We start from the raw sequence: 17794 nt of genomic DNA on the forward strand, positions 1-17794 counted from the left end.
ATACAATTTTCAGGTTTAAAATAACATCTCCTGAGGCTTAATGCCGACAAAAGCAGATTGGTATGCCCATCACACTTTTGAAGACAGTGTCTTTCAACTCAGTTTACTCAACAGCCTCAGAATTTACTACCACAACATAAAAATTGTGAAATCTTGATCTGATAAATCAACTCACTGCATCTTATACGTATTTCTCAGACGTGAAGCTAAATTCCCACAATTATTTGAAATAGTACTAATTTTGAAATTTGACTTCAGTGTCAGAAAATGAAGACCATTTCATTTTAAACCCTGCCTTCAGCACTATTTTGGGAGTCTTTACCAAAGATAAATAATTGTTCTTCAGCACAGTAAGGATCACTATAGCTTTTGCAAGAGCTAGCTGAAAGCCTTAGGACAGAACTGGTGACCAGATGACTCACTGTTGGCATCTCCTTTGTGAGATCTGCACAAACTGAGTAATTTTCAGAGAGGGAAACTGTAGGAGGAAATTGTGCTCCCTCATAGATGCACTGTCTCTGAGAACTTAAAAAAGCAAAATACCCACCAAACACCTGGCATAAACCTATTGCCTATAGCCAATACTTTTCAAAGGCAAAAGGAGAAATCTTTCCTGTGTTGTCCTCCTTACCACATTATCCTCTGCCTTTATAGCATTTTAAATTGAGTTCTCAATCCCATGATCAGTATTTCTGAACCATAAATCACTTAAAGAGTTATTAGTTCATGTAAAAGGTTGACTATAGACTGTATTAACTGTGTTAAAGGCTGACTATATATTTAAGCCGTATGTCACCTCAGACATCCCACACAAAACTTCCTCCGCCTTGAGTAACACCCATTAACATTTATAGGATGTTCTAACCCCAGCCTCAAACGTTAGTTTTTTTCAAAGTAGGTTATCATTCATTCTTCTTGTCCCACGTGTCTCTGCTCTTGCTGCTTAATCACTCAGTGTAATTAGAGTACAGAGCATTCACACATCCTAAGAAACCTTAGTAATATATTGGAAAACATTGTGATTTATTTTGGATGGCAACTCCTGTTCTTATATCAAGACCAAGCCTCTCCCTATGCCAAGAGCAGCTTCAATATCGAGGCACTATTATCTCCTCTAATATATCCCAGCTTTTTAAGTAGCTGGCTATTCAGCTAAAATTATTTATCTCCCAGAGCACCACCCAAATGACCAGGCTACTAATACTTCCAACTGCCCTGCCAAGCAAGACTGACCAGATTGACTTGTAGGTAGCAAGATTCATCTGGAGAAGGCAAATGAAAATTCATTTTTGCCACAAATTCTAGTGTCTCACTCCTCATATGTAGCCTGAAAATCTCATCTCTGCTTCTTTTCCCTCTTCCTCAGCATTGCAGCACAAAGATCAAATTCATTTCCTCCACTCTGAACAGAAGGCTTGAAGAAAAGAGATAAAATTACTAGTATATACAGCATTGGTGAGATTATTTCTGAAGCAACAGATCAAATTCTAGTGGCAGCACTTTGAGAATGAAGATGACAAGCTGTAAAAGATTCAGAAGAAAGCAGAAAGCCACAGGAATGCATTTCCCCTCCACCTTCGGGGCCGGGGGGAGGGGGGGGGGGGAGCGGGGCAGGGAAGCTTGGTCTATCTACTTTAACGTTCACAGGCCGCTTAATCTGTAACATGCTCTACAATGGATGAAAAATGATTTCTAATAATACCAAACTTTTTAACTCCTTGGTCAACAAAAACACATTCTAACTTCCAGCAAATTATCCCCTTTAAAAGAAATAACCTTTAATAGATCAGTTAAAAAGAGCTGTTTGCTGCTCTAACTCCACCAAGGGCTTCTGCTGACATTGAGATAACACCTCCTGGTACCCACGACTGACATAATTGTGGCAACTGTATAGACCTGCCTTGAGTAACAAGGCCCGAGGGACATATGTCACTTCTTTTGTTTATATCATACAAGCTGTCATTTTTGCCAAGATCAAACATACCATTTCCATATATATGTTAATTACAAAAAAACCTTATTTTTTAAATAGCTGTTGTTTTAAAAAATACCTGCACCTTGCATATTTCTCAGCAACAAGATCTTTGAGATGCAATAATCCAATTCTAAAGGATATTTAATTCTGATAATGCTGAAACCAATCCTGAAAGGATCTGCATCCCAAAGGCTGAACAAAATCAGCATTTTATTCCACCAGGCAATTTGAAACTTTAAAGCAAGCAACTATGAATGCCTTTGTTCTTAATTAAAAGTGGCAATTCTAGGTCTCCTCCTCATAGAAGCACGTTGCATTTTCATAGGTGGGCTGGCTTGCTAAAGTGCTGAGCATTCAGCAATTCCCACTGCTGTTGACAGAAAATGCAAATCACTTGGTGCTTTTGCAAAGCAAATCTTTGGTTCAGGGACCTAACTTGAAACATTTTTTTTAATAAAAAAAAAAAAAAGGCAGCTGATACCATTAGCATTCTTCACAGCAGGAAATCAGGAGCAGAGGGGAGCTTGGCTAAATTTAAAGATCTGGAATGCAAAGCTTTTTGTATCACTTTCTGCATAGTAGTATCTATTGCTATTTAACTTATTTTACTACATTGCATAATGTCTTCCTGCCACTAGCACATCCCTCCAGATTAGATTATCACCAACAACATGGAATTGGTCCCGCTTATAATTTTTAGAATGGGAGAAAATGGAAGGGAAGAAAGAGGAAGTTGGCTCTCTATCTCAGTCAGCCTCCTGTAAATTATTAATACTTGGAGCTCTCCAAATTCACAGGTGAGAAGGGAAAGCAAAACCCAAAGTGCTTTTACAGAACCTTGAAATTATATAAAAGACCCCAAAGAAATGCAGAGTTCATTATTTTTATATTCTATGTGTACACTAAAATATCTCTGTATGATGCTATTAAGAAACACAAGGGTGTGTAGTCTGATAATCAAAATGCTTGAAAAATGTTATATTAGATTTTGTTAATCTGTCAAAAACTGTCACTTTATACAGACTAAAATTTGTAAAGAAAGATGTGTTCCTTGCTAGAAAAACATTAAATTCCCTGTGAAACCAGGGGCAGTAAACAGTGGAAAGGAAGTTAATTAGCATCCCAAAAGGGGCCTCTTAATACTTCTCCCTGGAGATTTTGGAAGTAAAATGGTTACTTAGACACCTATTGTGTGTATGAGTCTTCACATAATTCTGTAGTTCAGTGAAGCTGCAGCAGAAGCAGAGGCCTATCGTAGGTAAATGGTAAATTAAAATACATAACTACTTTAAGGAAATTAAAAGATTGAGCAAATACATTCTTTTAAATATATATGGTAGTAATTCTTTAATTTTTTAAAAAACATATATTCTGGAAATAACTTAATCCGGCAGGCAGGATGAGTTCCTCTAATGGGGACTGTGGTAAAATGGTCACACTATGGTAGAAAATGTAAGGGGTGTAGAGAAGAAAATGAGGTTCAGCCAAGAACTTAAAAAACATTCTGCAGAACCAGCTACTCTGTGAAGGAGCACATGAATCCAGCAGATCCAGCTTGCCAAGAAGCAAACTAACAAGGTTGCCATGTATGGTCTGTGACCATCTGAAGAAGGGAAGAAGACTTCCGATTCCAGCAGGATCCAGTCCATCAGAGCCCTTCATACAAGGCTGGTTGCCCTGAATAGGCATAAAAAAATCAAAAAGCCTCAGTCATCCTGCACAGCCGTCTTGCCGGGCTCCGCAGAGAGGAAGGGACTGCAGGGAGAGCAGTGTGTGCAAAACCTGGGAGCTGAGCACTCACAGCTTCAGTGGTTACAGGGTCAGCAGAGTTTAAGCTGGGAATAGCAATGGACTTTTAAAGGGATTTCAAGCAAATCACTGAGAAAAGTTTTCCAGGGAGGAGAATTTGGGGGGATCCTCAACACAAGATCAGAGGGCTTTCTAAAGTACATATCCTAGTTCACAGTGCAGCAAGTGAAGTCCCCAGGTGAAATATATGGCCTATATTGTAAGAGCTGGATAATCCTAATGGTCCTCTGATCTTAGAACTCATTAATTATTTAAAAGAAATACCATGGCCCTAGTAGGAAACCTACGTTTTCTAATCCTATCCCTCAAACTCATGATGTTCACTTTAAAGCAATTAGTCCATTACCTGGGCCTTCATCTCTCAGGAGCCTCAGTAACAACAATTTGGACAGCCCTTCTGAATTAGCCCTTCTATTCCTCGTTCTTTGTGACTATTATTTTCAGAGAGAAGGTGGATATTTGCCTTTAAGTTGTTAGCTTTCATTTTCACATTTGAGAACACTTATTTGGAAAATACTATGGATAAAATAGAACTAAAGGCCGTTGATAATGAAAAACTAATGGCACAGAAATTGGACCTCAATCACTGACTTGGCAATGAGATTACATGGTTGTTCCATCACAAGGAAAAAAAGAAAACCTAAAAAAAAAAATATGTTTGCCAGTCAGTATGTCCTGTTTCCACTCAGCAGGCAGCATCAAGCAGCCCCCAAATCCAGCAGATCTTACCCACAGCAAAATCCTCTGCAAATAGAGAAATCCCTGTCTAGCAAAGAAAACAGCCCTCAAAGTGTCAGTGGCATGGCAAGGGGAGACACAACATGACTGAAAATATATTCCAGCTATTCTTAAGGGTACTACCTTCCTTAAGTCAGAGCAACGCTGTGGCTGAACCAGTTTGCTTCAGGAGTCAAGCTACCGGTCCATCAATGCTGGAGCCAGGGACCACAAAAGTCTGCAAATCTCATTTCTAGCTCAGACAGACCCACAAATACGGGAACAGTGCATCTGGCTCCTGAAAAGCTTCAGGCTCTGTCACTGATTTAGTTTCAGGATTCCTAGTACAAAAATAAATGAGAAAAAAAAATGTCATGTATGTGCATTGTACCCTCTCAGCTTGGGATCCCACAGTCTGAAATAGAGCTCCTGGGATATATGGGGCTGCTGGGTATCAATGCACATCTAAAGGACCTGTGCTGACTGGCCTTAATGTATGTCTCTGCTAGCCCTAGCTGCTCCAAAGGTTATTTAAGCCAAAATGGATTGCAAAGGGTTTTCCTCTGCTAACTTCCATCACCTGACTCCCTGAGCCAGACCTCCATATGCAATGGTTCAACTCTTCCTAAGGTAAAATATTTCCTTTCCTGTGATAGCAATGGCCTCCACTTGAGTTTCATGAAAGAGTTGTTTAGCTCACAGCTTCTGCAGTTTGCTCAAATGCATTGTTCTTCCACCATATGCCATGAAAACATCCATAAAGCAATGAAACTGAAAAGCAGAAAACAAAGCTTGAGACACACGTGCGTCATCATGCTCGGATCATTAATGTGAGATGGTGTTTTGTAGCCCTGATATGCGATGCTATTTATGTTGCCATCCCAAATATTTATGTGTACTTAATTAAAACAATATAAATATTACATTGACAACTTTCTGTGTGAATTACATCATTAAATCTCTCTTTTCTAGCTCCCTCCTCACCCTTTTCCTATCGCAAATATTTTCTTCACAGCTATCACCAGGATATTACACCCCATCTTTTCTACAAACTTGAGTAATTCGCTCTGGTTGATAACCATATCAGAGGATAGGGCCTTCCCCCTCTTTCTTCAAATGTAAATGGAAACTCCTTCCTGGGTTTATTCAAAAAATATTTTTTCCCTGCTGACAGAGCATGTTTGGCATTTGAATCAAAAGATTCCATAACAGTGTGTTATGCATAACATTGCAGTATGCATAGGATAAGTTATACATGAAATTGCAAGACATATGCCAGAAAATGATACATTGGCTTTAATCTCTTCGCAGAGGTATTTAGAGGATATACATTCTGCAGGTCTGGGATCCGCATCCAGAGGAGTGGGTGCAGTGAATACATGATTTCTCTCCTCTCCCCACCCACATCTTAGCATCAGCGGAGAAGCCAGCATAGAATTAACATATACACTTAACTTTCAGATTATTCCCTCCAAGTTTACAAAACTCTAAAGAAAAAAGAGCTTATGCCACAAATGGAGCCATATTATGTATTATGCGAAAGTCAAAGGGGACAGTGACTATTTAAAGAAAAATGTCCCTCCCAAGCAGAACGTTGCCAGCAGAGTAGACAGTAATCATCATCCATGCACGTAGTGTATTGCATTTTAATGCTACACCCTTTGAATACATCAGACAGTACAAGTACTTGGTAATATTTAAAGGTAAGAAATTACCCAACTACTTCAACATATGCCTGACAAACTCATCTGACGATACAAGAACAAATGTCTGCCAGTTCAGTCTGCTGTAACCTGTACCCTCTCTCAGACCCTGACATCTCCTGTGTATTTAGCTGACTGTTACTCTTCAGACGACCACACCACCACTGTATCTGTCCCTTTTTGAGCACTACTTTAAAAATTAAAGTAAGGTTCCAGATAATTTACTACTCAAAGTACTCACAAGCCTGTCAGGCCTCACTCCCAGAGTCCTGACCTGGCTTCGGGACACCATACTTCCCCGCGCAAATCCAGCTGTTGTCAGAGTGACTTGAACCTGTGCGCCCTAAGGCAAAGGCCCTAACCAACACATTGTGCACACTTCTTTTAGGGGAGCATGGGAGGGGTGCCCTTGCTCAATTCTGTTAGGGCAGAGTTTGTCAGATGGAAACTGGGAGTCCTTTGTTCCTCTCAGAGGACCATCAGGTTCTACTGAACACTGAGCTTCACGCTCCTGGACAGACACCTTATTTTGCACCACTGGCACAAACCCACTCTCCTGTTTCCAGAATATGTTCCCCATCCTTAGTATAAGCAAATATGACTTACTTCCACTTGCATGAAGAAGATATGAGTCAACTTCATTGACACAATTCATGACTGGTCTTTTTGAAAAAGGCATCTTTATTTGGAGGCTTAGAGTCTTTTTAAACTTACAATAGCTGGTAGGTGTGACCCAGACTGGTGCACAGCCTGTACAACTTTCTTAAACTTTGAGGGAGGAGGTTTTTACTGAAAATACACACAATTTTTTAGTAAAATAGAAAATAATAAGAAGGGCTACTGGTACCTAGGCTGTAACTTCTTGTCAGATAAATTAGCAAAGGTACTTGCTACTTAATTACAGAGTAGGAGAAGGCAAATAGATATTAACTGTCAGTAAGGTCACATTTTCCTTCAGATATTGTGGAGTCCTGTGCATTTTCCAGAGCTCATCCTTCTATGCCAACCTGCTATTTAAAGGTATTAGAGAGTATTATCACATAAAGATGAGATTATATCAGGATTACCACAATTTATTTGTAGTAGTTAAGAGAACATGAAATAATCTCATCCCAATGGTATGAATATTCTTCTCTCTTTGTGATAATATACCCCACTTTTACTTCTGGAAAATATTTTTTTCAGCTTGTCAAGACTCACTTTGATCTTCAGAAAAAAATGACAGAATTCTAACTTGCACACACAGCTTTCTTGACTACACGTGTTTAGATTCAAAACAAATTCGGCTTGTCGGTGCAGCACTTCCAGCACTGCTCCTACAAGAAATCAGAAAATATATTCCATATTTGAGAGATGTCCAGATGCAGAAGGGCAGATATCCAACTTCCATTAAAGCACTTGTCTTCTGACACTGTGCCTCTTCCTCTAGTTTCTGTATGGTCAGGTTTTGCCTGATGCAAATTAAATGCTGTTGAAATTGATAATATTGTCTACTAGCATGATTAATTCCTGTACTTTAGGGTTATGCTGCTTTTTTTCTTGTAACGGATGTGTGTCAGGGTGCTTAAGCACATATCATCTTTCCTGATTTACATGAAGTTGTGAACTACATCATGTGTGTGTGTAAAGCTTTCTCTTTAATTATTTCACAAAACATTTTTCTGCATTTTCAACGAACTAAAGTTACAGTCACAAGGATGGGAAAAAGAAGAAATATTATATCATGGTTATTGATCCAAAGCCATAAACTATCAAGCACCCTTAACTTCTAGGAGCTGGTCCAAGGGCTATTGGAATCAGTGCATTACTGCCATTAATTTCAGTGGGTTTGGGATGAGACTCTTTACAGATGATCACTTTATAAATCCTCTAGTTTCTGAAATAACGTAATTACAAAATTTTGCCTAAGAGTCTCATCTAGAGTTTGCTCCCGCTTTCACTGAAATGAACAGCACAAAGTCACTAACTTAAGACCTGAGTTGTGCAAATGCCTACAGCTGGCTGAGCTTTGTTTTACTGACTGAGCCTACACTAGACTGCCCAAATAGATAAAGATATGCCTATGGGGTGGCAAAACAGAGTTCACCGAACTGGATCAGGATCACACTCCAAATACATTTAAGCATCAAAAATACTCAAGAAAGAAGCCTCTGCATTTTTATGCACTTGCTATAACCTATGGTCATATTTTGTAATGAAGGTGTAATTCACACAATCACAACTGCTTAAGACGTAGACTAAGGATTGTACTTAAGTGCTTAATTCAGTTTAATGCATTGAAAAACACTAGAGCTGCTGCTCATGGGCTCAAAGGTTAGCAAGATCAAGTGCCAACAAACAACAAACTTAGAAGGTATGCTGCAGTTCTTCAGATGGTTGGTCAGAAATTAAGTCATTATAATGCTTCGTTATACAAACCAGAAATATCAAGCAAACTAAAATATTCTGTACGACTACCTGAATGCATAATAAAAAAAAATCCAGGGGTTTTTATTGTCATTATTATTTTTGAGAGCTTTTTGTTAAAGCATTATGCAAAACTGCAATAGAAACATCAGATTGCGACAACGGGAGATTTTGGAAAATCACGAGAGAGAGTATATGAGTTTCTGAATCACTGCCATATATTTCCTAAGCATTATAAATATACTACAATTATTTCTCAAGCTATTAAAAAATCCCATGCGTTCAATGCTCTACATTCTCTTTTTCAAGAGCTGACAATGTCACAAGCACCACCTGGGAAGCCCTGAGAGGCACAACTACTCCCTGGTCTGCGATTACACAATGATAAGGATCCAGGCCCTTCAGGCATGTCTATTTATTGGTGGCCTCAGAAAATAGGCTGAGGACCAAGTGGGCATGGTGAGCCACCTACCCTTCTGCTTACCGTAAGTGCACTGAAGGAGTAAGGAAATGTCTGAACCAAGTGAAAAAGTTTGCACTGCCATCATGTATTCGATGGCTATTCCAGCCATTAGTCTGTGCCGTCCTGGTGCAGTCAATCTAGCGTTCTTCATGAACACTAAGTTATTTACTTGTCACTACTAAGCATGCAATAATGATCCAACCATTCTCCCAATACATACATTTGCCTGACTTAGCATTCCATAACCATCCATTTATTAATTGCTTAAAAGCATTCAAAGCTACACAGTAAGCTGGCAACATGACCGATTCTTTATGTCCCTAGAGTACAAAACAGTAAAAATGCATTTTTTAAGAAACTGATACTCTTTCCAGAGTAAAGAAGGGTTCGTTCCGTTCCCCCCCTCCCTCCCCCGGCCCTGAATATTTTAATGCTAAGTACCTAGGTCAGTACCTGAAATCTGTATGAAGACCTTTGAAATATTTTGACTGCAATGAAGTGCAGCACCTTATTGATTATGATATTACTGTATGAAGAAGGAAGATCTTGCCCAGGCTTCCCTCCTTCCTATGCATGTGTTATTTTTGTAACAATTCCATCCAAGGGGAGGATTTAAACAGCATAATGTAATGAAAGCAGGATTAGGAGAACTGTGATTTTTTTTCTAACACGTACCTCACTTTATGAAACAGGTAATGCCATTCAGAAAATCCCCCATAATTCTTTTCATTACGATTGCAGAGTTCCCTGAGATTCATCTTTTTTAAGGAAACAAACAGCTACTCTAGGGTCATCTCGCTAGTATCGCCTTTCAATATCTCAGCGTTGTTCACACAACAGGACGGCAGCATGTTCTGTCCTAAATGACGTCTTCAGCAATATTGCCCTCCGTGGATTTCTGCTCAGAGGTATCTGAAAATACGCTATGACAAATTTCTGTCAATAAAGAGCAGCCGCCCTAGAAGGAGAGCCTTTTGTAGGAATCTGGGGGCAGAGACACTATCAGGAGGCAGTACAGCCCGTCATTGCTGCTCTCAGCTTGCTCTCCTCGGACGCTGGGAATCGAAGGGCAGAAGGCAGGGGCTTCCTTAAATTACAGCGGGGAAGATTTTCAGCCGCCGTTTGCTTTACCGGGGGTTGTCTTGGAAATGAGCGCCCGGCACCAGCATTACACAAGGAACGACTGCCATCTTCAGGCAACCCTCGGTATTGAGCCAGCGCGTCCCCGCCGCAAACGCCCGCTTACTGAAGTTGTGGCCGAAACCCAATGCAGTTGCGGGTGGCTGGTGGTGGGAACCAAGTTGAAGCCCCCGCCTCGCTCCCTGCCTCGCTCCCTGCCGTGTACAGGAAAGACGCCTGCCCGCACAGCACGGCGCGGGGCTCCTCTCCCAGCGCAGCCCGCCCGCCGGCGCCGGTCCGGAGCGGGGCACCCCGCGGGCACCCCCGCCCCCCCCCCGCCGGGCGCCCCGCGGGAAGGGGCTGCGGGTGTGACTGCGGGGAGCAGCGCCTCCGCGGCCCGCCGCGCCCCCCCGGGCGGGCGCCCAGCCGCTCCCGCCGCGCCAGCCAGAGGAGGGGAGGGAGACCCGGCGAAACCCTGCGAGAGCCTCCCTGCCGCCTCCTCCTCCTCCAGCTGCGGCCGCGGCCGCTGCCCTTCGCGCCCCGGCGCTGCGTGGGATAAACCGGGCTGGCAGCGTGTGCCCGCTGGCGGGGAGGGGGAGTCCAGCGGCCGGCGTGCATCTGTTGCTGAGCGGGTAGCGCCTGGGAGAGGGATGCGGCCGCAGTTCTGCCGGGCGAGGGAGCGCCAGCGAGAGCAGCCCGCCTCCCGCCGCTGTACGTGCGTGCCAAGGGCAGCGGACCCCCGGCACCCCCCGGCACCCGGGCACCCGCCCGGGCCCACCCCCGCGCTGCAAGCGGCCCCGGCCGCGCCGGGCAGAGGCGCCCTCGGGAGCGGCAGGGCGAGCCCCGGCGGCCGGGGCAGCCGCTCCGGATACGCAGGGCCAGCAGGATACGGCCCGCCAGCTCCGCGTCCTCTCCCTCCCGCCGCCGGTCCCTCCGCACCTGCCGGCCGCTTGCGGGGCCGGGCGGGTCGGGCGGGCTCCGAGGCGCCGCGTACGGCCCCGCCGGCAGCCGCAGCTCCGGCCCGGGCGTCCGCGCTGCCCTTGCGCCCCGGCACCCGCAGCGCCCCGGGACTGGGCGGCGGCGCCTCCCCCTGCGCCCGGCGGCGCGGGGCCCGCGGCGGTCCCTACCTCCGTGTCGTACAGCCGCAGGTCCAGGAAATAGGGGTTGAGGAGGGACTCGTTGCGGATCTGATCCATGGCCAGCTGCACGGCGGGCAGCACCCCCCGGCCGATCTTGCTCTTCTGGTCCTCCTCGGACTGGCTGAGCGGCATCAAGCCCATGATGGAGATCGGCGTGGTGGCGTTGGGGGGCAGCCCGGCCGCCCCCCGGGAGCTGCCCCGCGGCCAGCCCCAGCCCGGCGGCGCCCAGCCCAGGCACAGGAGCAGCAGTAGCATGGCAGGGTTGGAGGTGGCAGCGGCCGGTCTCCGCGGAGAGGGATGCATGCTGCTGGATGGGGGGGGGGGGGTGGGGGGGGTGGAGGAGGAGGAGGAGAAGGAGGAGGAGGACTGAGGGTGGGGGGACGGACAGAGTGGCGGAAGGGAGCCGAGCCCCTCTCAGTCCGGGCGCATCCCCCGGCGGCAGAAGCCAAGGCGGGAGGAAAGGAGCCGCCGCTCTCTGCTTCCCCGGGAGCCTCGGGGTCTCCTCGCTGTCGTCGTCCCCCCCCTTCCCTCCCCTGGCAATAATCCTTCTGGCAATGGCGCCTACTCCTTCCCAGGTCTGTCAGCTGCAACCACCAGGAGCAATAAATAAATAAATACCCACCACCACCACGCACACAGAGTCGCGGTCCCCACCACCCTCCTCCTCTCTCCCCGGCGGCAGAGCAAGGCAGGGGGACCTGCCTCTGCCTCCCCGGCTGCTCTCCCCCCTCTCCGCTCAGGGAGGGACAGCACCTCTGAGGGGCGGAGGGGTGGCCCGAGCAGCCCTCATGGAACACCTCCCTCCTTCCCCCCTCCTCCTCCTCCTCCTCCAAAAGGAGGAGAGAAAAAAAAAAAAAAAAAAAAGAAAAAAAAAAAAAGGATGCTCCAGCAGAAAATGCCGAAGAGCAAAAGAAGCCACCACCACCCCCTAAGAGCTGGGGAGGCGGAGGAGGGGAGTGGTGCCGAGCCGGGGCGGGGGTGCTAGTGCCGCATTCCCCGGGATCCGGGGCAGCGCAGCGGGCGCGGGCGCCCCGCGGGTCGGGCAGAGCCGCCGCGGGCGGGAGGTGCCGCCCACGCCCGCCCTTCGGGCCGGGCAGAGCCGCCGAGCGGGATGCGCAGCGCGGGGCCGGGGGCAGAGCAAAGTGTGCGGCGGGGCCGGGCCGGGCCGGGCCGGGCCGGGCCGCGCTCCCCTCACGGCACCGGCATCCAGCGCCCGCGGGCCGGGCACCCTCCGCGGGCGGGGCTCGCAACGCGAGCGCGAGGGCCGCGTGGGCGCGGGGAGGTGGCTTGCGCGGCCGCTGCCCACCCGCAGGCACGGGGAGGCCGGCGGGTGCCGCGCGCCCCGGCCCGCGCTCTCCCCGCGCGGAGGCGCACCCGCCCCACGCGCGCCTCGTCGCGCGCGCACACGCGCGCACACTGCCGCGCGCGCTCGCCTGTGCAGGCACGCGGGCGGGTCCCGCGCACACGCCCCGTCGCGGCCCACCCGCGCCCCCGCGCGCTGACACGCCGCCACCCCGGCCGGGCACCGCCAGCCCCGCGCGCACAGGCACACGCACACGCGCTCGCACACGCACTCACACGCACACGCGCGGCCCGCGCCGTGGCCGCGCTGCGGCACGCAGGGGCCGGGCGCTCTGCGGGAGCAGCGCTCGGGGCGGTCGCGGCGGCTCTCCCCGCAGAACTCGGCGGGGCTGCCGGGGGCGCCGAGCCCTCCCCACGCCTGTTCGCCCCCGCGGGCACCGCCGCGCCTCAGGGGGTGCCGGGCGCACCCCACACACCTGCCGAGGCTCCCGCCTGGCTCCCAGCGTGCCCCCGCGCCGGCAAGCACGTGCACACTGCCCACCCGCGGCCGTGGCTTGCGAAGTCCCCGAGCAGCCACCGCTCGCCTGCAGCCGGCTGGGCAGCCCCAGGAGGCGAGGGAAGAGGGTCGCTGTGCCTTGCGAGGCAGGTGGATCCCACTCAGGAGGCGCTACTGGCAAGTGCAAAACTTTCCTTAACCCTGCCTTAGGCACCTCGCTTCTTACACACACTCGTAATTCTCCTGAAGTTGCTCACAGCAAACCTTTGCAAGATCAGCGTAATACATCTAATCCGTATCACACACGCGACGGTGGCATCTGTGCGATAACTTGGAAAGAATCACTGTGGACTAAAGAATTCTAAGAGCATCGTGACCTTGGGCTAAATGGCCTCCACCCATGATCTCCTAACACTCACTGCTTTACGGCCTTTCCCTTGGAATGACATCCAGCAGTGCTGACTTGAAGACATCAGTAATGAAAAGTCCACGGCATCTCTTGATAAATCCGTTTGATCGCTAATTAGTTTGCTGAGAGGTGTAGCTCATACTCGGTAACCATTTGTCTTATTCCAGCCTCCAGCCGCAGGTTTTCATGCCTGTATCAGCTTAAGGGGACATTGTACCAGTGATCTCCCACGTGCACGGGCTAAGATCAATCACTGGGGTTTTGCTTTTGTAAAATAACCAGAGCGACTTTTCCTCACCTCAGAAATCATTCCTGGAGGCATTGCCAGGGCACCTCTCCTTTTTCCACTCTGTGCGTGAACTGGCCTTTCTGATTCTGCCACCCGTCAGTCCTGGGCCACCAGCAGCGACCTCGGCACCTCCCTCGGCACCAGCCGCTTCCAAGGGCCGAGCAGGTCAGGAGAGCTAATCCCAACCAGCCAGTCTGTTGTCCTTGTGGGGCTGCCTCTTTGTGGAATAATCTACACCATGGTTTGAATCCATACTGCCTACAAGCATGACCTATCCTTCTTTGCTCCTGCGCACCTGATCTGGCATTAGGATAAATCAAACTCCGCTTTATTTGCACAAGTGGCCTGTCCAGCAGTTTCTTTGTCACCTGCAAATGTATCAGTAACTTATTTTCCTCCAGAAAATTGATTATCGTGACACCAGGAACAGACCTCCCTAGGATGCCAACAGGAATAGGTGCCTTATTGATTATGCATAATGTTATTTTTAATCAGAATTTCCTACGCTAAATGATGTTTCACCATTCTCAACTTGATCTGCCATAGATAACCAGTTTGTTTGTCAAAGTCTGTCTCACAGAAAATCATTCTTCACTGCTTGTATCCCGTATCACTCTAGGATTTTCTCCAGTACTTGGCTACCAGGACTGCAGCTACCTGGATCACTGTGGTTGTCATTTTAAAATATTGGCAGTATATTGACACATGCACTCACACTCTCTCTGGAATGCCATCAGTTTTCTAAGCTGCTTTTTTTTTTTTTTTTTTTTTAAGCAACTTCCCAGTTTTTGAGAACTTGGTCTTTCTGAAAGAAAGCTTGAGTTCGAGTTACGTGGTACAACAGAGTTAATACCTTGAATATTACTGGCAACTGCTTGACATCCTTCTTTGTTATTGATGCAGCAGCAAATGTCCCTTTGTTATTTTAAGAATCGAATGCATCTCTTTGCTTCTTTCCAAACACGGGTCAAAAAGAGTTATTGCACAGCTTTGTTCGGCGTACAGCTGGGGGCTTGCCCAGGCATGGGGAAAGGGCCCAGCCGCCAGCAGTGCCAGCACGGCGCTCCGGGGAAGCCAGGTCAGCCAAACACACCTGGGAAGTGCTATCTCATGGAGCTGATGCTTACCCTGGAGCACAAACCAGTTCCAAAAGCAGGCCCGGGAAACCAAGATTTACCTTCCTCATTCTGGGGGCACTTGGCAGCAGATCCTTTCTATACATCATTCTGTGCGTTATTCTGTCCGTAACAGGAGCCCTGGGGCGACAGTTCATCCACATGCACATTTCAGGTTTGAAGGTGATCACCTTTGGTCAAATGAATCCCAGCTCCTGTGTCTGAACTGCAGAAGTCTGGGATATCATTTAAACTAAGCAAAGCTACACTTCAAATTAACAGCATTTAATAATGTGGTACTTGTGACCTTCATCTTTTTGTTACTGCATTCCCTGTCAGTAGAACAGGGATGCTCTATCTTAACGGTCATACCGTGAAGATAGAGCAATAAATATTTGGCAAGCACTAAGACACTGTAACATTCCAGTTACATAAGAAAAAGCTAAGAAAATAACCTTTTATTTTTCAGGCTAGATATTACTATGGGGAAGTAAATAAGGCCATATATTGAACAATGAGGATTAGGCAAAGTAAGCCTCTCAAAATCCTTCCTGTATACTCAGTGAGGCATGAAAAAGACAGTTTCCACGTATTTTGTAAAAAAAAAAAACAGGAACATGAGGCAAGAAAATCATGTAATTAAAGACAATAGTGTAATAGATGCACTGAGGCTAAATTTAGATTTAACAAAGAACTTTATTCCTGACACTTTAAAATATTTAATTTGCAATCCTATCAAAAACTTTCATGTTGTACACGTATACATGTATTTTGCAAACCCTGCTTCTTTCCAATTCTCGGCACTGAGAAATCGCTTCTTTCATAGGTACTATCTTATGTTTATGCATAACAGATGCCCAGGTAGCAGCTCATTTTAAATAAAAGGAAGCCTAAAGGATGATTGCACCAAACTGCTTATTAAAGATTGTGTCAGACACAGCCACCTGCCCAGCTGCCTTTTTTTTTTTTTTTCTTAGAAATTCCCAGAATGTTTTGCTCCCATAAATTGGTAAAGTGCATCCCCTAGGATGAAATCCCTTGAAGTAGCACATATCCTGTATCTGTTATGCAAAAAGGCATTATATTCTTATTTGGTGGTCTAGACGAGACACCCTCTGATCTGTTTATGCCTTGTTGGCTACAATATCAGTTCACAAAGCCTGTAAATCCTGTTCTCTTTGCCCAAAAATCAAATGTCACTTTCATCTTGACATAGTACCCACTCCAGCATTTCAATCACGTGAATCCTTCCACTATAAAACCAGTTATGTCAGGTATCTTCCTGCTAATGTTCATTTCCAGTTTCTCTCAGTTATTAGTAAGTCTTCTCACAGTGTATGCACAGTTAACATTTTTGTTCTTTATATTTGCTTGTCACAGACTACCTAATTCACGAATTTCAGGTCCAAGTATCTGTACTGGTATGACTCCCTTGACCATTTTTTCTTCAGCTGCAAGTTAAGTATCTTCAGACCATGGAAACCCAGAAAACTGATTTTTCCCTCACCACCAAGAAAGAAATTGCATCTGCTGCAAGCCTTCTCCCATTCTGGGAGATGGTCTGATGCTACATGAAATATGTCACGCTGCCCAGCAGGCCAGTGACTCACTTCCTGCATCCTCCATCTTACTTTCTTACTGCTTTTGAAGATAGAAGTCACTGAGAAGGTCCTGCCCTGTTTCTGTCTCCAACTCCCTTTGGAAGTCTTGGAAGCCTCTAAAAGTATGTCATCTTACAGCCACGTCATTCCTGTCAGCGCTGACTGGGACTGGTCTAAACAGGCTTTGTCTATTCATATAAATGTCAGTGAGTAATGGACTGGAAAAAAAATATTGAAAACTGTTGATCTAGGCATAGTAATTTTAGTACTGCATATACATACGTAATTGTTTTTCTCTGTAAATGGGGAGTGGAAGAATACTGCAATGCTCCAGTTCAAACACAGCTATTGCTGTTGCAGTCAACTGCTAGCACCCTGACAGAACCGGGGGAGCTCCGCTATCCCTCTCTTCCCTCCCTCTCAAGGACTTTCACACCTCTCTCAGCTAAGTTTCTAGCACTGTCAAAATTTTATCTTTGTTACGAGTCTATACAGCATTCTCAAACGTTGCCAAAAACCTCACAGTTGCAAGCGTATATAGACAGCTGCACGATCCTAACCCTAGAGTTGCTCCAGACATCTTGACTGCTACATCTTTATATCAGGGTACGAGAACAATGCTCAGCTTCAAATTAATCTCCCAAACTAAAGGCTTTAAGAAAGCTAAATGAAATTAAAAGAACATCAGATTTAGAATTACCAACCCAGCACTACCACTGTGTAACTGCCCCCGTTTTCATACACAGGGAATAGGAGCGAAATCCCATCAGTCCTGGTGTTACCAACCAGCATGAATTTCCCCTTCCAGTAAATACTGTAACTTCCTATAACAAAAATTGAACACAGCTTTGAGTCTTTTATTTCAGCAGAGCTAGCAGGACATACTGCTTCCAATTCATTTTGCCCAACAAATATCCAATGATGACTGTTGTTCCTGGGTTTTTGTTCAAGCTGTAACAATCCTCCATCACCATGGTTCAGTCAAGACAGCACATACAGAGGTTCTAGTAGTTTATTTCTTCGAAGGAAGATTCATATACTGTCTCCTGTTGAAGTGAAAATCCAGGAAGTTCTAGCCCATGCTGAAGACCCAGAATGTTTAAATGAAAGGAGAACAGTGGCAGAATAAAAGAAAAGAAACGCAGCAAAATAGTTACCTAATGAGTTCAAAGAAATTAATTAAAAAAAAAAAAAAAAAAAAGGAATCCAGCACCAGACAGCAATCTGGATTGCAATTATTTATTTTTTTTT

The 17794-nt window shown here is 46.3% G+C and overlaps 1 protein-coding gene across 1 annotated transcript in view; it reads right to left on the bottom strand.

The window, feature by feature from the left end:
• GABBR2 (gamma-aminobutyric acid type B receptor subunit 2) overlaps positions 1-12119 on the bottom strand; it is a 487844-nt gene extending 475725 nt beyond the window's left edge. Inside the window, exon 1 of the mRNA XM_037381548.1 lies at positions 11320-12119. Within this exon, the coding sequence (XP_037237445.1) occupies positions 11320-11634 (315 nt within the window). The 5' untranslated portion in view covers positions 11635-12119. The remainder of the gene's footprint in view (positions 1-11319) is intronic.
• Positions 12120-17794: the final 5675 nt, after the last annotated feature.

Source organism: Falco rusticolus, chromosome 3, assembly GCF_015220075.1.
Source record: "Falco rusticolus isolate bFalRus1 chromosome 3, bFalRus1.pri, whole genome shotgun sequence".
Classification (NCBI taxonomy): Eukaryota; Metazoa; Chordata; class Aves; order Falconiformes; family Falconidae; genus Falco; species Falco rusticolus.